At 36.0% G+C, this 21,189-nt stretch overlaps 1 protein-coding gene across 4 annotated transcripts; it reads left to right on the forward strand.

Annotated features, from left to right (window-relative positions):
- Positions 1–15,105: 15,105 nt before the first annotated feature.
- On the forward strand, positions 15,106–20,472 carry LOC106419398 (protein MEI2-like 4). 4 transcript variants are annotated; one of them, XM_013860176.3, is made up of 14 exons: positions 15,106–15,368; positions 15,911–15,985; positions 16,072–16,270; positions 16,384–16,766; positions 16,885–17,043; positions 17,158–17,274; positions 17,362–17,507; positions 17,653–17,735; positions 17,828–18,229; positions 18,531–19,173; positions 19,321–19,405; positions 19,501–19,569; positions 19,645–19,824; positions 19,947–20,472. In XM_013860176.3, the coding sequence occupies exons 2-14, from the start codon at positions 15,923–15,925 to the stop codon at positions 20,082–20,084; spliced, it is 2,667 nt and encodes an 888-aa protein (XP_013715630.2). In that variant the 5' UTR covers positions 15,106–15,368; positions 15,911–15,922; the 3' UTR covers positions 20,085–20,472. The 4 variants fall into 4 exon arrangements, with proteins under 4 accessions (XP_013715630.2, XP_048598494.1, XP_013715631.2 ...); XM_048742537.1 differs by having other exon boundaries at positions 18,537–19,173; XM_013860177.3 differs by having other exon boundaries at positions 16,075–16,270.
- Positions 20,473–21,189: the final 717 nt, after the last annotated feature.

The raw sequence follows: 21,189 nt of genomic DNA on the forward strand, positions 1-21,189 counted from the left end.
TTTACCTATGATGGATGGCTGCAACTATAATAATGCCGTTTATTTGCTGTAATATATTCATTATGGCTTGCTAAGACCATGAGCTAACATATTTTTCTCAAATTATGAAAACAAATTTAGTCAGTTTAAGTTTAATTTGTTGGGTTTTGTAAGGGGGTGTATTTTTCTTTTTGAAACACCGATTATAATAAAAGAAAGAGGAGTTAGTTGAAGAAAGGGGGTGTATTGAATCTGAAATTTAAAGTGATTTGATTTTAGTGAATTTTTAGATGATTTTAGCTGAAGATTATAATTTGGTGTGATTTTTGTTAAACAACTCTAGAATCTCATCTAAAACTATGGGATTAGGATTTTTATTTTTATATCTTTTAGAAATCCCTCTCAAACGCCCTTAAAAAATTTAAAGCACTCTAAAATCTCCAACTAGAGTATTTTATAAAACGACAAGTTCAATAATACTGGATTTTAAAGTGGTTTTTAAAATCCTCTTTTGAGTAACATTGGATTTGTCATTTTTATACAAATCATCTGAAACTCTTATTTGAATACACCCAAAGTTTTTTTTAATTTAGAATTAAGGATGTTGATAATTTGGTTGTGGATTTAATGTTTTGTTCCTGATATTTATCTCCAAAAGATATCCAAAGCTCTATAAAACAGATTTTTAGAGCTAATATATATATATATATATATATGTACTTATTTATTTATTTATTTTATTTTATTTTTAGCTCTAGATTTATTTTGAAAATGTAAAGCATGATTATTTTATAAAACAGTTTTAGAAAAAAATGATTGTTATAAAACTTTTACGGCTCTTTCAAATCAACCTCGTTCTATTAACTTCATTTCTCACTTCAAAGTCTAGAGAATATTATGAGCATATTCAAATACAATATTAGTTTACAACTCCCAAAATAAATAAAAAATTTACATAAACATAAATCTCCAATCTTTAGTTAAAAGATTATCTTGTAATTTATATTTTAGCATATACCAGTGTATCTATCTATACTATACTATTAAAACTGAAATACACTTATAAATTAATCCTTAGTTTTTCAATTTATTTACATCTCAAAGGCACTGAAATAATAAATTTACTTATTATTTAAGATTCTTGTCTTTTAGAGTTTAATGAATGCATTTTCCTAAAAATAACATACAACAAATTATGTACTATTTTTTAAACGGTGATTTATTCTGATACTACAATTATGATATGAGAAAGATTACATAGACGATTCGATAACCGACATACTACATTCCTTTTGAGGACCTGCATATAACTGCATTACTTGAGATGTCCTATAAAGATCCACGTCTGACTAGATTTACTTGCACTATGTTGAAAATCTCTTGTAAGCATTTTTTCTGTAGTCTGCATGATTGTTAAATAAATCGCTCTTTCTTGAAACCTGAATTTCCTATAATCTGCAAGAAATTGCATAGTCTTAGATTCGAACCTCATACCTCGATGTGAAAGCCTTTAAACCTTGACCATTAGGCAACGGTGATTCTATTTATTTAAAGAATAATTCCTATAATGAAACTAAACAATAAATTATACTTAATCAATCCCAAAATTATAACAAGATATGTTCATTATTACAGACTGGTTATTTTTATTTTGGTATATTAACTATGTCTAAAAAAATATAGAAAGTGTTATAAAAAAAGATAATATAAAACCCACAAAATTGTAAATAATATATATTCAATTTTTGATTGTATAACTCAAATATAACCATCGACAACAATTTTATTCTACCTAAATATTTGATCCATAAAAAATACATTTGCACGAAGACACGCATTATATTTTAAAAATATGAGTGTAACACTGGATGGATCAAAAAATAAAATAAAATTATATACTATAAATTATAAAATTTATGGGTTTAGAAAAATATCAAACAATTATTTAATACATATAAATTTATAAATATATATTACCATTTATATAAGATAAATATTTTTTTAAACGTAAAAAAGAATATCCACACGGATACACAGATCAAGTTCTATTATACTATAAATTAATAAATATAATAAATTAATAAATTTTGTATGACCAATTCAAATATAATACAAATCGATAAAATTGTAAGATCGTAATTTTTGGAACATACTATACAAATATATAGTTTCATTAAAATTTAAATTAATAATTTATATATAAAAAGTTTATATAAGTGTAAATAATAATTTGTATTATTTGTTTTATATCCACAGTAGATTTTATTTCTTTTTCGTAAGATTTCACAAAAGCTTTATATTTTTTCACACCGTTGATCTTGTAAGCAAGTTTTAAATTTTTTACGTAGTACATCTTTAGGCTGGTTTACATGCAGTGCTGGGCCGGACAATTGATGGCCCAGAAACAAAAGGAAAAAGAAAATTTGGCCCAATATCTTTTTGGAGTGTTAAAAAAATACAAAGACAAGAATCGAACTCTGCACCTGGAAGCATGAAAAGACGGATTGTAGACAGTAGAGCTAAAGACAATTTTCTATTAGTTTACCCCTACAATTTAAACTTAACAATATCTCTTTCGATTGGAAAAAGCACCATGTGGTTGAAAACTGCATTATCTTTATCTATTTTTATAGACGAGACTCTGAACTGTCTACTTCAATGGTCCCAGTGGGATAAACTTGTCAAAAAAAGAACACATTTTTCATAACAAAAGAGAAACATAGGTGTTTGACTACATATAAAAGTTCCAATTTCAAATATTCGTTTGAATACTATATACAACAAAACTCCGCACACCTAATATCTAAGACAAATCTTCTTAGTTGTAGCCGACTTCATCAGTGTTGCTGCGTACACGAGTAAAACTGCCTAGCCTGTACAGAACCTTCTGATCTCGACGCACCACGCCACTCATATCGAGAACGTGATAAGACTCGCCCTCCTCCTTTTTGGCAACTGCATCGGATTGGTTCTGGATATCCTCAGTAACGGGTCCAGGTTTCTCGATCAGAGCCAAGATGATGTCACGATTGGACCTCATGTACGTCTTGAGCAAACAAAACGAGAAACACGTAGAATGAATGAACTTTTTGGGGATGACCTCTTGGTTTAGCATCAGCCCGTAGCCCGCAAATACATAGCCGTCGCATATGGCAATGGCATCTTCCACGTCATATAGCAGGTCAACTATGACCAAGAAGAGGAAGAAAGTAATGGATGCGTACATCAGATGGCGATCGCTGTGAATCTTTACAGTCGATCCAAGCCACTCAAATGCACAATAGGAGAGTAACGACCCTGCTGCCTTGAGAGCATCGTACGGTATAGACTGACACCATCGGTTCTGAAATAGCTGGAGCATCTCCTTCGGACTCAACGTTCTTGGTAGTGGTAACGTAAGAGAGACTTGGACAAGGATACCGCATCTCCAGATCCATGCAACGCTATTATCTAACGAGGATATATACTCTGAGCTGTTGAAGAGAAAGAACGTCGCAAGAATCATACCAGCCCCGAACAAGCGTACAAGCGTCAGAGGTCGAACCATCGCGTTGCAGAGGAGCGACACACGTTGGGCGATATTGGTGATCAAGAACCAGAGACCGTTTCGGATTCGCAAGACTAGCCACGAGAGCGCGCGCGTTGAAGACGGCCGAGATGAGCCACACGAGCGCCTTGAAGACGGCGGCGATGAGCCACACGAGCGCGTTGAAGACGGTGGCGATGAACCACGAGAGCGCGTTGAGGACGGCGGCGATGAACAACGAGCCAACGATACGGGAGATGAAAGACGTAACCTCCGTGCTTTGAACATTCTCCTCCGTGGATGGCATCGCCATGGCGAGAGTTCTTGAAAGGTTGAATCTTGGAGCTCGTATCTTCCAAAGTGTTAGTTAGTTAAGCTTCGTGGATTATGTTAATTAATAACACTCTTATTTATAGTGCCAGTGAAATTAGCCACGTCATCATCTCTTTCGTTTGCGCTCTAATTTACGTTGAACTTCATAACAATGGTTTTAATAACTAAGAGCATGAGCATCAGTGAACCCCCTTGGGGTTCACCTTCTTAATTTTTTATTATTAAAGTTTTTCTTTTCTTCATTTTGATTTTTTTTTAAAAAAAAAAAAAAAAAAAAAATTGACCAATCGCGGACCGCCACGTGTCGTGGGGCCCGCGCTACAGTGATGAACTTTAGGAGAGAGGGTATCATGCAGAAGAGGTGAGAAGGAGTGAGTTCATCACTTTTGCTTTTTTTAATATTTTTTTTTTCTCGTAAAACGTGTGAACCTCCCTCTTGAACCTCTAATGCTCTTGCTCTAAAGGAATAAAATGGTCGACAAAAAAAAAAAAAACTAAAGGGATATAATGAAACAGGCCCACTGGCCCAGTGGCCCTTCTTCCGTCGTATCAGAGTTTCAGCTGTTTCTTTTTTTTTTTAACTCCAATTAATCAGTCATCATTTCATAATCCCTCACCGGTCAGTTAGATTTTTTTTGTTCATTCTATTTTTTTTTAAATATATATTAATATTTCATCTACCTTTAGATAAAATGGACACATGGAAAAAGTACACCTCCAGTGTATCGGGGATATAGAGAAATCTAGGTTACATGTTCTTTTTCTTGTCTAAATGTTAAAAATATATACTTGTTGTGGAGCACAACTTATTACAAAAAGAGTAGAAAAATAGGATATAAAATCTAGCTACTAAGAACAATAAACATACTAGAGGACAAAGAGTAACGGTCGAGGGAAAGAACTCTAAACAGCTTTGGAGTGATCTTGCTTGAGCTGGTGACGGCAAAAGAGCCAACGGGTCCAGACTGAGTGAAGGAGGGAACTTGGTTGGTTGGGTTGTTCAGAAGATTAACAAAGGGTAAGCTGTGGGTGTTCTTGAAGAATGTGTCTTAGTATTTTGTAAGTAATCTAGTGCTCTTCTCTCTCTCTCGGGTTTAGTTGAAATCTAATTAGGATCTGGTTTAGGTAAACCGGAGTTATCCGTTAGTTAGTAAAACGAGAAGTAGAGATGTCGTTTTGTATAGAAAGGGAGAGTCTTTAAATAGCTCAGGTTGTTGAGCTAAGGGGTTAGTTCTTCGGTTGATCAAGTTTGTTACGATCAAGATACGTAGAGAGAGAGGAGAGATTAGGATTGTATCTCGGAGCTCGCTTGTGAGCAAGAATAGTGATTTGCTGGTTCGATCCCAGCTCCGGTGAGCTATAGCGGCCTTTCCGGTACGGAGAGGTGCGGTGAACACCGGGTCAACATACCGTCGTGTCTTCTTCCGCTTTATACTTGTGATTGAGTTGATTACAGGTTGAGATCCAGGAGAACGAATCGTACAAAGTGGTATCAGAGCTCGTGTTAAGAAGAAGAGGTGGTCGATTTGTTTGGATCTTGGAGAGATCAAGCTCGATCAGAGATGAACGGCGATAAAGTCAAGATCGAGAGGTTCGACGGAAACGGAGACTTCTCTCTCTGGAAACGAAGAATGTACGCTTATCTGAGCGTGTCAGGGTTGAAGGATGTGCTCATCGAGAAACCTTCTATTGAAGATCCCAAGGAGGAGAAGAGCGATCAAGATCCTGAAGATAACAAGAAGATTCAGGTAGACGAGGAAGCAAGATTAGAAAGATGCGAAAAGGCGATGAACTTGATCTTTCTAAACGTAGGAGATCATGTGTTGCGAAAGATTGAGAGGTGTACTACCGCAGCGGAAACGTGGGCACTTCTTGAGACCTTGTACATGCCTAAGTCACTACCAAACAGGGTCCACGCCCAGCTTGAGCTGTATGGGTTTAAGATGAAAGACCAACGAACTATAGACGAGAACATAGATGACTTCCTCAAGCTTGTAGGTGACTTAAGTCATCTAAGCATCGATGTTCCAGAAGAAGTTCAAGCAGTGTTGCTTCTAAATGCGCTGCCAGTGAAGTATGATCAGCTTAAAGAAACTTTGAAGTATAGCAGGGAAGCAATCAAGGTTGAGGATGTTGCAAGTTCGGCAAGATCAAAGGAGAAGGAAATGAAGTCACTATCAACTACAAGAGCGGGGTCTGAAGGGCTTTATGTCCGAGGAAGATCAGACAGCAGGAGCTTCTCTAGCTCGGGAAAGCAGCGTAATGGCAAGTCAAGGTCAAAGTCTGCAGAGAGAAAGAAAGTATGCTGGATCTGCGGAAAGGAAGGGCATTTCAAGAAACAGTGCTATAAGTGGTTAGACAGAAACAAGCAGAAGTCTCAGGGAAACGACAGAGGTGGAGAAGCTGCAATGGTTAGAGATGATGCTCAAGATCTAGTGGGTCTTATAGCTAGTGAGATAAACTTGTCTCAAGGGTCTGCAGATCAAGAAGAATGGGTAATGGACACAGGCTGTTCATTTCACATGACTCCAAGAAGAGAAGTGTTCCTGAGTTTTACAAAGGCAGATGCAGGGAAGGTAAGGATGGCAAATAACACAAGTGCAGAAGTAAAAGGAGTTGGTTCAGTAAGGTTTGAAAATGAAGACGGTACTACTTTTGTTCTTCATGAGGTAAGGTATATGCCAAGCATTGGAAGAAATCTTATCTCACTGGGAACTTTGGAGAACAAAGGGTGTGAGTTCAAAGGAGCTGATGGACAATTAAAAATAGTAAGAGGATGCACGGTTATCATGAAAGGTCAGAGAAAAGGAACAGATACTCTGTATATTCTAAAAGGATCGGCCAGAGTCTCGGATTCATGTAACTCCGCCGGTACAGAGGCTGACAGTACAGACAAGAACAGTTACACTCGTCTGTGGCATAGCAGGCTAGGACATGTGGGTCAGAAGGCGATGGAAGTCCTAGCACAGAAAGGATGTTTGGAAAAGGAAAAACTGAAGGGCATTGACTTCTGTGAGGATTGTGTAATTGGAAAAACACACAAGGTTAGCTTTGGGCAGGCAAAGCATGTCACAAAAGGCAAGCTGGACTACATCCATTCTGACTTATGGGGATCTCCTAACGTTCCACCAAGCCTGAGTAACAGTCAGTACTTCCTGAGTTTCACAGACGATTGGTCCAGAAAGGTTTGGGTATATTTCTTAAGGACCAAAGATGAGGCATTCGACAGATTTGTAGAATGGAAGAAAATGGTAGAGGTTCAGTCAGAGAGAAGAGTTAAACGGCTTCGTACAGATAATGGACTAGAGTTCTGTAACAGGAGGTTTGATTCGTTTTGTAAAGAAGAAGGGATAGTACGTCACAAGACATGCACATACACCCCTCAACAAAACGGGATTGCAGAGAGACTGAACCGGACGATCATGAACAAAGTCAGAAGCATTCTTAGCGAGAGTGGGCTTGAGAAGAAGTTTTGGGCAGAGGCAGCGGCTACATCTGTGTACATCATAAACAGAACTCCATCTTCCGCAATTGAGTTTGAGATACCCGAAGAAAGATGGACTTCAGTTACGCCTAACCTTTCGAGTCTGAAGAGATTTGGGTGTATAGTCTATATACACTCTACAGAAGGGAAGTTAGATCCTAGAGCTAAGAAGGGGGTCTTTGTTGGTTATCCGGAAGGAGTGAAAGGCTACAAAGTTTGGGTCATAGAAGATGAGAGATGTGTCATAAGCAGAAACGTTGTGTTTAGAGAAGACGTGATGTTCAAGAGCTCCGTAAACGAGTCTGAGGCAGGTACATCGAAAGACACTCGTTTGTTGACTAACCAAGTTTTAAGTTTTGATGATGCAGGAGACCTGAGAGACTCAGACACTAACGTTCAAGGTGGAGCCAGTCATGATGTAATACAAGAAGAAGAAGAGCAGAACACAAATGAAGTTGAAGAATCTCAGGAGAATGATCTGAGTGATTACCAATTGGCTAGAGACAGAAGTCGCAGAGATATACGCGCACCCGTCAGATTAGAAGACTATCAGGTATATCCTAATGATGAAGATATTGCAGGTTATGCCTATCTTGTTGTTGAGGATGCAGGTAGAACTGAACCTAGTAGCTATCAAGAAGCTTTAGAGGATCCAGACAGAGACTTGTGGTTAGGGGCCTCTGATGAAGAAATGGAGTCTTTGAAGAAAAATAAGACGTGGGTGCTAGTAGACAGAGTAATGACTCAGAAGCCAATAGGATGCAAGTGGGTCTTCAAAAGGAAAGATGGTATATCTGGAGTGGAGCCACCAAGATACAAAGGGAGATTAGTTGCGAAAGGATATAGTCAGAAAGAGGGGATAGATTATCAAGAAATCTTCTCTCCCGTGGCCAAGCACGTTTCTATTAGGTGCCTCTTATCTATGGTAGTTCATCACGACATGGAATTGCAGCAGATGGATGTCAAAACGGCGTTTCTGCACGGGTACCTTGATGAGACGATTTACATGGAGCAACCAGAAGGTTATGTAGACAAGAAGCATCCTGATAAAGTCTGTTTGCTTAAGAGATCTCTGTATGGGCTGAAACAGTCACCGCGACAATGGAACACGCGATTTGATGAGCTCATGGCTAAGCACGGTTACAGCAGAAGTAACTTCGACCTATGTGTTTACTTCAAGCAAATGGAAGACGAACAATATGTGTATTTGTTGCTATACGTAGATGATATCCTAATAGCTTCAAAGGTGAAGGATCATGTACTTAAGCTGAAGGAGTTATTGAGTGAAGAATTTGAGATGAAAGATCTCGGGGAAGCAAAGAAGATTTTGGGTATGGAGATAGTCAGGGACAGAGTTAAAGGGTCGCTTACGATATCTCAGGGACACTATCTACAGAAAGTGTTGGATGCATATGGAATGGATCAAGCTAACAGTGTTCTTACTCCAATGGGAGTTCACTTCAAGCTTCGGTCAGCAACAGAGAAAGAGTACAGAGAGCAACAAGACAGAATGAGAGTGATTCCGTATCAGAATGTAGTTGGTAGTCTGATGTACGCAATGACTGGAACTAGACCTGACCTTGCATACGCAGTGGGTCTTGTTTGTAGGTTCATGAGCAAGCCTTTGAAGGAGCATTGGTTGGCAGTGAAGTGGGTCATGCGTTATATAAAAGGAACGAGAGATGTAAAGCTTTGTTATACGAATGAAGGAGATTTTGAGGTTGAAGGTTATTGTGATTCCGACTATGGAGGAGACTTGGACAGGAGAAGGTCAATTTCAGGAATGACGTTCACTGTGGGAGGAAATGTAGTTAGTTGGAAGTCCGGGTTGCAGAAAGTGGTGGCGTTATCTACAACCGAAGCAGAGTATATTTCATTAACAGAAGCTGCAAAGGAAGCAATGTGGTTACAAGGGTTCGTGAGAGAGTTAGGCTTCAAACAAGGAGCTGTGAAGATTCACTGTGATTCTCAGAGTGCTATTGCACTGGCAAAGAACGCAGTGTTTCACGAGAAGACAAAGCATATGGCGATCAAGTATAACTTCATCAGGGATCTGATATCAGAAGGTTATATTCAAGTAGTAAAGATCGCAACAGCCTATAATCCAGCAGATATATTCACCAAGGTTCTCCCAGTTGGCAAACTTCGAGACGCCTTGGAGATGCTGAGGGTTTCAAGGAACTGAAGAAGGAGACTGTAGGCTCAGGTGGAGCCTGCGGCTGAGCGAGTATGCTCAGGAGATCAGAAGCTGAGAGAGTTTTCTCAGGAAAGTGTTTAAGCATGAAGGTGTTTCATGCGAGTGAGCGGTGTGTTCATGATAAAGAAGGTGGAGGCATTTCATCTTGAGTCACTAGAAGAGAAGGGAGCAAATACAAGACAAGGTGGAGATTTGAAGAATGTGTCTTAGTATTTTGTAAGTAATCTAGTGCTCTTCTCTCTCTCTCGGGTTTAGTTGAAATCTAATTAGGATCTGGTTTAGGTAAACCGGAGTTATCCGTTAGTTAGTAAAACGAGAAGTAGAGATGTCGTTTTGTATAGAAAGGGAGAGTCTTTAAATAGCTCAGGTTGTTGAGCTAAGGGGTTAGTTCTTCGGTTGATCAAGTTTGTTACGATCAAGATACGTAGAGAGAGAGGAGAGATTAGGATTGTATCTCGGAGCTCGCTTGTGAGCAAGAATAGTGATTTGCTGGTTCGATCCCAGCTCCGGTGAGCTATAGCGGCCTTTCCGGTACGGAGAGGTGCGGTGAACACCGGGTCAACATACCGTCGTGTCTTCTTCCGCTTTATACTTGTGATTGAGTTGATTACAGGTTGAGATCCAGGAGAACGAATCGTACAGTTCTTGATCCTCTTGTTCTAACAGAGTCTTTCAAACAGACTATGCTTCGTGTGCTTCAGATGGCTGTTCACTGTATTGCTGCGACGCTTGCTAGTGTCCGACTATTTTAGATGTCCTGAAGTCTCTCAAGGAGATATAGATAGACTTATGTTTTCTTGTTGTATAAGTAACTACATCATGTGTGTGTGATGATGCTAATGTTGACCTCTGCTTTCAAAACAATATATGATTGAGAGAAAAGAAAATCAATTTGTAAGAGAAAAATGAAAAGAAAACAAAAGTTGGAGTGTAGCTGTTTGATGTCAAGTCAATATCACGCAAACACAGTTGGGTCAGTAAATAAACAGTAGTAATGAAAACAGAGGAGAGATCTTTTAACCCAAACTTGTAGCTTTGTAATTAAAGTCACTCGCACTTGTTTTATTATCTAGCTGTGATGATGAGTACACATACAAGTTTACAGAACTTGCTAAAACTCAAATACGCCAAAATGGATTCATATTACTCATCAGTTTCAAAAAAAAAAAAAAGGATTCATATTACTCATTCTCTCTCTAGTGTAGATCTTCACCGTTGTCGTTTCAGTCGGCTGGGTTTACGTGTTATATGGGCCAGACCCACTTAATGTAAGACATCACGGGTCTTTAAATCCAGGCCATAGCTATAACAAAATCAAAGATGTGAATAACTCAATGCATTAAAAGCATTATTGTAAACACTGTTTAATGACTATTATATCATTCGTTAAGACTTTAACTGTGTCGTTTAGCTGTTTCCAAATTGATTTCTCTCCATATTTATAGTCTTTCAACTTCCACGGATAAGTTGAATAGTAGTAAACTAGGATAAGACCCGCGCCTTGCGCGGGATTAAGTTATTATTTTTATTATATTTTAGAGAATGAAACAATAGTTTGGCTTCATTTGGATTACGGGTGTTCAATCCGAATATCGGGTTGATTTCAGTTCGGTTCGGTTTTTTTCGGTATTTGGTTAGTAAAATATAACTACTATTCTAAATCCATATTTACTTTGACTTTAGTTTTTCACATACTTTTGAAAGATTTCAACTGGACGACTAAATTGATCAGCCAATCTTATTGCTTTAAATCATTAGTGTTTATATATATATATATTATTTAGTTTGAATATTTATTAAATAAAAATTCATATGCGTTATATTTTATGATCATTTGTAACTTATTATAACAAAAAAATAATCTATTGATCACAAAATTTTCAGAGTGGGAATATTCAAATTTCTAATAATATATAGACGTTTTCAAAAATTCAAATATAACATATAAGAAAAAATATAAATGTTTTTATTATATATTTAATGTGATTTTTTAATATCTTTCAATAATATAAAATTTAAAAAAAGAACTAAGATACCAAAATTGTTATCAAATATTTATTATTCATAATAATTAATTTTCATATATACGTTAATCATATTAGGTAATTTTGTAGCTTCTAATTAAGGAAAGTAAAAAAAAATTTTTGGTAGATTATTTATCAGTTCGATAGTTAGTTTAATAAAAAATATAATGTAAGTCAAGATGGACCAACCTATTTTTCCAAGAATAGTATATTTTATATAGTCATTTATTAAATGAGAATTTATAATCATACAGTTCTATGATCATTCATATCATTTTATAACTGAATATTTAAATCATCGATAACAAAATTTTCAATGTGAAATCTTTAATAAGTTTATAATTTATAAATGTTTTTGAAAATTCATTGAAAGTTTTAATATTAAAATATTTATGTAATCTTATGGTATATAGTATAATCTATATATATATATATATAAATATATATGTTTTATTATTAAATGATATTTTTTACTCATATGGTTTTAAAATAATGTGTATCTTCTTATAATATTAAATAAAAGTTCATATTAATACAATTTTATGATCATTTGTAACTTATTATGACAAAAAAATAATCTATTGATCACAAAATTTTCAGAGTGGGGATCTTCAAATTTCTAATAATTTATAGACGTTTTGAAAAATTCAAAATATAACATATAAGAAAAATTATAAATGTTTTTATTATATATTTAATGTGATTTTTAAATATATTTTAATAATATAAAATTAAAAAAAGAACTAAGATACAAAAATTGCTATCAAATATTTATTATTCATTATAATTAATTTTCACATATACGTTAATCATATTAGGTAATTTTGTAGCTTTTATTTAAGGAAAGTGCAAAACATTTTTTGGTACGTTATTTATCAATTCGATAGTTAGTTTAATAAAAAGTGTAATATAAGTTAAGATGGACCAACCTATTTTTCTAGGAATAGTATATTTTGTATAGTTAATTATTAAATAAGAATTTATAATCATACGGTTCTATGATCGTTCATATCGTTTTATAACAAAATATTTAAATCATCGATAACAAAATTTTCAATCTGAAATCTTTAATAAGTTTATAATTTATAAATGTTCTTGAAAATTCATTGAAAGTTTTAATATTAAAATATTTATGTAATCTTATGGTATATAGTGTTTAATATATATATATATATTTATTTTATTATTAAATGATATTTTTTACTCATATGGTTTTAAAATCATGTGTATCTTCTTATAATAAAAATGTTAAACCATTGATCATTAATTTTTAACCTAATAATTTTAATAGTTTTAGTCATTTATTGTCGTTTTTAAAAATTCAAAATATAACATATACGAAAAAATCTTAATTTTATTTTTATAGCTAATTTGATTGTTTAATTTATTTTAATAATATAAAATTAAACAAAAAATGATGGAGGAGATATACATTGTTATCAAATCTTTATTATTAAACTCATTAATTGTCATATATATATTAGTCATTTATGGTAATTCCGTAGGTTTTATTTAAGGAAAGAAAATATCATATCATATCATTATATCATATAGTTTGACCAACTTATATATCTAACAACATATAAAATTCGAATGTGGACCTACTTATTTTTCAATTGAATGTAATTGACTACCTAATTGAGTGCCACCTATGCATTGGGGCCTCTTTTAATTAATACAAAATTGAAGTTACATCTTTTCAAATGTTCCTCAATTAATATATAAGGGATATTCGTCGCATTGTATACATGCATGCTTATGATTTTCACCGTGTTTGATGTGTCATGTGATATGACCCATATCATAAGGCGTGCAAGGCAAATTTTTGCTACTATGCTTACTTGTGTAGAAAATTACAAAATCATTAAATAATTTTAGGTAACTTTGGCATGTGACCAACGGAAGAATATAGTACGCATTGCTACTTATGTTTGCAAGATACCCTAGTACCATATGAATAGACTAGTCTCGAGTATTTTGAAAAATTAAAATATTCATATCTCATTATGTACATTAATACATGAATAAATGTTCAAAACTCGATTTATATCTGAAATATAATGACAACTTATAATTAAATGACAACTTCTAATTAATTATCATAGCTCTGGTAATCTTTGGTTTAAAGTAACATTAGATGACAGCCTAGTCTAAGTATCATTAATACACCGCAAGATCGTCTGTTAGTGCTGGTTGATAGCTTGATTGTGTAACTGGAACCACCGGTTTGGAATTTATATGAGGACCAGGCAGGTTAGGTTGGGTTTGATATTAGTTTAATACCTACCGATTGATCCAACGGCTTGGAATCGAAAGGTGCATAGAGATTAAAGAGTAGAGGATCGGAGCAGTCGAAGGTTTTGTGTGTGATGCTATTTTTGCCGACGTCAACCATCAAATGACCGACACGTGGAGACATAGAGAAGAGCGTTACGAATAAATGCTTTTCTTGTTTGTTAAAACAAAACGGTAAATGCTTTTCTTGTTAAAGAAAAAAATAAAAAAATGCCTTGTCTAATCCTTCACGCCGCGTCTAGCGCCATTAAACAACGTTCGCTTTATCTATCTTTCAGCTAAGCAGCTTAAAGAGCTTGGCTCATTCATCTGCATAATATTAGCTCGGCTTGGCTACGTATACAATTTAGTAAATGAAAGTTTTAGACTAATCCACACATGTTTGTAAATTAAGGGAAATAAATTATCTCAGAAAACGATGTTACTTAGTGTTTATTTAAGAACTTGTCATTAATATAAACTTGAGTGTTTTGTTGTATACACTTTTGGATTAATTTTTATTTCTATTATTTAAAAAAAGTAGAATATGTATGTATCTGAATTGAGATTCTGCAATATATATTTAGGATTAGAACATTAGGTGTACTTTCTTTTTTTTCTGAAGAGAGATCATTAGGTGTACTTTATTTCCTTATATCCGGATTTAGAGTATATATAAAAATAGAAATGAGCAAGGAGGAGGAGGATTAGTGTATATAAATAAAGATAATTACTAGGTTTGTTTGATTCGGTGTATCATACGTGTAAACCCAAAGAATGAGAAAAAGAACGTGAAGACTGTAAAGAAATAAATAAATAAATAAAAAGATACATTTTTTTTTGTCAACAATAAAAAGATACATATTTGTAACGTCTGGTAGAAACCAAACAAAAACGTTATCCGCAATGCTTATCCTTTTAAAAAAAAAAAAAAATCTGGTGTAAATGCGTTTTTATCGTTCCATTAGTTTTTGGGCTCACGCAAAGATGTGTGTACATTCAACGCTGAAGTTTATCCACAAACACTTGGTGTAAAAATCTAATTTCATGATATTTTTTTTACCATAAATGATGAGTTTAGATAAACTCATACGAGTCAATTGATTATTTATTTCATTTTTTTGGAATGAATTTACCATAAGTGATGAGTTTAGATAAACTCAAACGAGTCAATTGAATATTTCATTTCATTTTTTGCGAGAGCCATAATTGGCCGACGCGGGATCGGTAAATGTAAATCAGTAAAAATAAATAATAATTAAACATCGAAAGGAAAGTAAGTAAAATAAATCTAATCAGAGGGGGAGAGAGAGAGAGAGATATAAAGGGGGATACAGTAACGCTAGATCCATGGCAGAAACAGCGTAGCAAAATCCTTTTCTCTCTTCTTCTTCTTTTTGTCTTCTTCCTCATCCATCCATTCTTCTTCTTCTCTCTTCTTATTCTCCTCCTAACCGAAAACTAATCTCTCTCTCTCTTCCCCGGAATCAAAGGCTCAGGGGATCGGAGTATCGCCGGAATTATACAATTACGGTTGCTTCCTTGTTGAGAGTAAGGAGAATTTTAACTCATCGATTCACTTTTGTTTTTTGTTGCTTTCCTTGGAATTGTATATATATGATAATTCTCTGCTGATTATGATTAGATACAAATAAACAAATCGAATCATCTCTCTCTCTATAGCTTAGCTTTCGAGATGCATAATTGTGTAGGTTTATCCATTGTTAATTGTTGGTTAGGTTTTTTTTGTTATTGATTGCAGATTTTTTGAATTTGGTATGGAGTTGGTTGCTTCTCTCTCTCTCTCTCTCTGCTTTGAATAATCATTTATTACCAATCTGCAAAATTGTACTCTTAATTGCGTTTTTAAATAATCCTTTTGGGATTTTGAGATTGTACTCGAAATCTCCCTGTTTTATCAATTGCAATTGTATACTCGATCTCGAATAAAGAGGGGTCAGGGGTCCCTTATGTTTGTTTCATTCCTCCTCTAGGTGGCAAAACTATAGAGAGACATGTGCAGTTTTTTTTTGTAAAAAGTTATTTAAAAAAGAGAGTCTGATCTCTCTCTCATTCTTTGGATATTTTGTTAGCTCTCTGGTACAATGCCATCTGATATATCGGAACCCAGAGCTGGAGGAACAGACCTTCGCACCACTCCTCCTCAGGTAGTTACTCTTTCATTCTACTGCTTTTTTTCTTAAGTTTTTGTGATATAATTTGAAATGCATTGCCTTTTTTCTTTTTTAATTAGCAGAAACTGTATGGGTTCATGAAAACCAATCCAGTGCCTGAAGGTGGCGGGGACAGAAGTTCTAATCGACCGCAACAATCAAGCTTCTCTGCGGCTCTTCCATCTGCTATCCCTAATGGAAGAACATCAGCTGCAAGTGATTCTCACTGGGAGAGCAGCCTCTTTTCCAGCTCCTTCTCTGAAATATTCAGTAGAAAACGTAAAGCTTCTGATTCATTTCTTCTTACAAATAGTTTTAGCTGTTTTATTTGGTTCCTGTACTTTCACTGACTGCTTTTGATATGTATTTTTTTGTTTGTGGTGGTTTTGCAGTAAGGCTACCAAGAAGTGATAATTTGTCCTTTATGCCTGCGTACCCCGAGGAAGAACCTTCTCAGTCTTTACAAGAGATGGAGGCTCAAACCATTGGAAACCTTCTTCCAGATGAGGACGATTTTTTTGCTGGAGTGGTCGGCCATAAGTCTCGTGCCAATGGAGGAGATGATTTGGATGATTGTGATCTATTCAGCAGTGTTGGTGGCATGGAACTAGAGGGCGATGTTTTTTCGTCTGTGAGTCAAAGAGCCGGTAAGAGAGGAGGCAGCAATGTTTTCGGTGTTGGTGAGCCCCCTCGAGGAGAGGTTTCATCCAGAGTACTTTTTGTTACGAATATGGATAGCATCATTGAAGATTACGAGCTCAGGGCCCTTTTTGAGGTACCTATTTTCACCTATCTTTCTGATTAGATAACCCTGATTCATGGCACAAGATGATGTTTTTGAAATGTTGTTGGAGGTTTTCGCTTCTCATTGATGATGATGTTTACTTGTTTAGCAATATGGAGATGTCCGGGCTCTTCATACGGCTGGCAAGAATCGTGGCTTTATCCTGGTATCATACTATGATATAAGGGCTGCTCAGAATGCGATGAGAGCACTCCACGGTAGGCTCTTAAGGGGAAGGAAGCTTGATGTTCATTACCATATCCCAAAGGTTCTGTTCGTTCCAATCCCCCTTGTTTATGTGATTGTAATTTTTTTCTTTGTGTTTTCACCGTCTTATCTGCAGACAAATATCTTACACATTACTCCTTTCTTTCTATATTAGGAAAATTCTGGAAAAGAGAACGCCAGCGAAGGAGCTCTGTTGGTTAATAATCTGGATTCTTCTGTATCCAGTGAAGAGTTTTACAGAATTGTTAGTTCATACGGAGAAATCAGAGAGGTTCTCACTGGTTCTCGACTTGTACTTGATATTGACTACTATGGGACTTTGTGATTTTGATATTTATGCTATTGCTGTTGTTTGCAGGTTCGTCGAATGATGCCTGAGAATTCACAGATATACATAGAGTTCTTTGATGTTCGAACCGCAGAGGCCGCTCTCCGAGGACTAAATGGGCTTGAGATTGCTGGGAGGCAGCTTAAACTTGCGCCATACTTTCCAGAGGGAACAAGGTGGTTATCAATAATTCTTCCTTCCTTAATTTTTATGTGACTGTTAACTGCCTGCAGTAACAACTTGATTTGACTTTCTCTTTTGCTGCTAAATGAGAACGCCACTTGTATTAATATGTTGACTCATCATACGTTTTCTTTTCAGTTTCACTTCACAGTTTGCTGCAGATGATGTTGAGGGAGGTCTACCTAAAATGGCTTTTAATAATCTTTCATCAGCACAGATAGGTATTATACTGAACACGAGCTATGGTTTTTCGGTTCTGAACGATTTGACATACTGTCACAACTCATACCTATCCTTTGGCTTTCTGTCTCAGGAAGACATTACCCAGGAATATTAGCTTCAACCTCCACCAATGGTGGATCTATGCGCATGATGCATCATTCTGTTGGGTCACCTGTGAACTCCTTCTCTGAACGTCATCAGAGTCGAGATATTCCTATTGGAATGCCAACATCGACCAGAATCATCTCCGCTAGCAAGCCTGTTGGTCTTCAAGAGTCTGGAAACCCTTTTGATAGTTCAAACACGGGGATCCAAAGCATGCCAAACCTCCATCCTCATTCTCTTCATGAATACCTTGACAACTTTGCAAGTGGTAGTCCATACAAATCCTCTACCGCATTCTCTGAAATGGTCAGTGATGGCCAGAAAGCAAATGAAGGCTTTATGATGAGCAATGTTCGTGGAGTTGGCGTAGATGGGTTTAATGGAGGTGGTAAGTACATGTTTTAATTGATTTTCTGCCTTGATACTTTGCCTAAGGTTAGGGATTGTGTGTTGCTGAGGACTGTTAATTTAAGAAAAATAGTTAGCAGTAGGATAATAAAGCTCCTCATGTCAGCTAGCTTAATATATTGTTCGGTTTAATACTGGGGTGTGAAGAGGGAAACTGCATATTAAATTTTTGACATTCTGAATTACTGAGAAGTTTGATATGGAAGATTGTGATAAAGTTTTTCTATATACCTACTTGTGCATATTATGTAAGTTTCCTCATTTGTTTTTTTTTCTGGTAGTCATAGGATCACCGGCAAATGGAGGATCCCATCGTGCGAATCCCAACTTGTGGAGCAGCTCTAACCCGTCAAATGGCATGATGTGGCCTAACTCACCATCTCGCGTCAACGGCATTACTTCTCAGCGCATCCCACCTGTTACTGGATTCTCTAGAGCATCTCCTTTAATGGTGAACATGGCATCATCGCCTGTGCACCACCACATTGGATCTGCCCCGGTCTTCAACTCGCCATTTTGGGATAGAAGACAGACCTATGTAGCTGAACCACCAGAATCTTCTGGATTTCACTTTGGTTCTCACGGTAGCATGGGATATCCTGGCTCTTCTTCCTCACATGCAATGGAAATGGCTTCTCATAAGGTTTTTTCTCATGCTGGTGGGAATCGCATGGATGCCAATTCCAGCAATGCTGTTTCGCGATCATCGCGACAGATGCCCCACTTCTTGTCTGGAAGGAACCCGATGCTCTCAGTGCCAGGCTCATTTGACTTGCCTAATGAACGATACAGAAACCTCTCTCAGAGAAGAAGCGAGTTTAGCTCTAGTAATGCTGAGAAGAAACTGTTTGAGCTTGATGTTGATCGCATATTGCGCGGGGAGGACAGCAGAACTACATTGATGATCAAAAACATTCCTAACAAGTGAGTGAATTCGCTTTTTTTTTATTACCCAATTGCTATTCGTTTCTGGTCTGAGTTGGATTCGCAGTTAGGTCATTTTATCCTGTTTCATCTTTGATATTTTGATTCACTTTTTTCTTTCCTTTTTTGTTTCTGTAATGGTTTTAGGTATACTTCTAAGATGCTCCTAGCTGCCATTGATGAGTACTGTAAAGGAACATATGACTTCCTTTATTTGCCTATTGATTTCAAGGTAATACATGCCTTTTACTTTCTTATTGTCTAATATAGCCTACCTCAGGCCTATTATGGTATTTTCATTATAATGAACTTGCCCTTTCTTTGCAGAACAAATGCAATGTGGGATATGCTTTCATCAACCTCACCGAACCTGAAAATATTGTCCCGTTTTACAAGGTACATAGATTGATTTGCGACCATACCAAATCTGTTTAGAATAAGGATTCGTTACAAAGTTTAAATATCTGACAGGCATTCAATGGTAAGAAGTGGGAAAAATTCAACAGCGAGAAGGTGGCATATCTTGCGTATGGTCGGATCCAGGGAAAATCAGCTCTTATTGCTCATTTCCAGAACTCAAGTTTGATGAACGAAGACAAACGTTGTCGGCCTATTCTCTTTCACACCGATGGTCCAAATGCTGGTGATCAGGTAACAAAGATATAATGCCTCACTTAATATCGTTATCCAAATGTTTTTTTTTTCTCTTTCGGTTGCATGTTACTTAAACACATAGAATGATTCATTTGTATCGATGATGTACGACTGTGCAGGAACCATTCCCAATGGGTACGAACATCAGGTCAAGACCAGGGAAGCATCGAACAAGTAGCATCGAGAACTACAACAACAACTTTAGCAGCAGCTCAGAGAACAGAGAAGAGCCTCCAAATGGGACGGACTCGTTCTAACCGATGAGGCAGAGACAGTTTTCATGTCATAAGCCAGACTAACCCCTTTAGACGTCTTCTTCTATCAGAGAAACCCCAATAGGTAAAAACACCCCATAGCTGTGTAAATCTTTGGGGGTGGTAAATTTACCTGGAGAGAAAAAAACTCATTTTGAAGTGGAGAAAGTTATTGGACTTTGGTTTTATAAACTTGTTTTTGAGACGAGTTTTGTTGTATCATTAAACACCCAAAGAGAAATCTTGCTGGCTTTTTTTATTTTTGGAACTTTTTGGTTTAATTGTTTTGGGTTGTCTACAAGGACCTTTCTTTGTACTTTTGCTTAGAAAATGTAGCAACAACCTAGTACAATGTGTTCAGTTTCTTTGCCAGCGTTTTGGGACCATATCATTTTATGTGTAAACCCTTGAGGGCTAAGTTTTTGGCAAATGCTTTCCTATTCTTGGTTTCTAGTGTTAACTCTATTACATGGACCATCTTGACACAGTCGGTTGTTTAAGCTTCTTCCTAGCCGATTTGGTATGTGAATACCAGAACCAAACTGAATTAGAAAATCGATTCAAACACCGGTTATCTAAGTTGAAGGGCTTCAGAAGTTCGCACATCATCATCTCATTTGGATATATCTGGCCCACTAAAACCTAAATTATACGACCCATCATCCCACATTACAGAAACAGAAACAGAAACAATTGGGTTTTGTCTGCAATCAATTAATAAGTTTTTTCTTCTTCTCTCTACTATACTATTTTAGTTTGAAAAAGGTACCTAGTTTATGCTTTTGAAAAAGGTTTGTTTGCCTTTCCGGTGGCAAAAGCGTTTAATTGGTCATTACGTAAAAATCATGTCTTATTATTGTTCACGTCCCTCTTAAAGTTGCGTTTTTATTTAACTTTTTTTTTTAAATTCCAGCCACACCGCATTATAGAACAATAAGTTATGATGTCATAAAATTCATATTCCTTGAAAAGAAAATGCTTATTCTCCCCCATAGAATAGAACTAATAATAACAAAATTATCTTGTAAACGTCGGCTTATATATCTGATAATAAAACTAGGACCATTTTGGATGTGTCAAAATCCACTGTAGTAAATATCCTCACGTG

Source organism: Brassica napus, chromosome A10, assembly GCF_020379485.1.
Source record: "Brassica napus cultivar Da-Ae chromosome A10, Da-Ae, whole genome shotgun sequence".
Lineage (NCBI taxonomy): Eukaryota > Viridiplantae > Streptophyta > Magnoliopsida > Brassicales > Brassicaceae > Brassica > Brassica napus.

Coding starts and splice junctions, on each gene's coding strand:
- LOC106419398 (XM_013860176.3), top strand. CDS start 15,923: ATGCCATCTGATATATCGGAACCCAGAGCTGGAGGAACAGACCTTCGC. Junction 16,767..16,884: donor AGCTCAGGGCCCTTTTTGAG/GTACCTATTTTC, acceptor TTACTTGTTTAG/CAATATGGAGATGTCCGGGC. Junction 17,508..17,652: donor TACTTTCCAGAGGGAACAAG/GTGGTTATCAAT, acceptor TTTTCTTTTCAG/TTTCACTTCACAGTTTGCTG.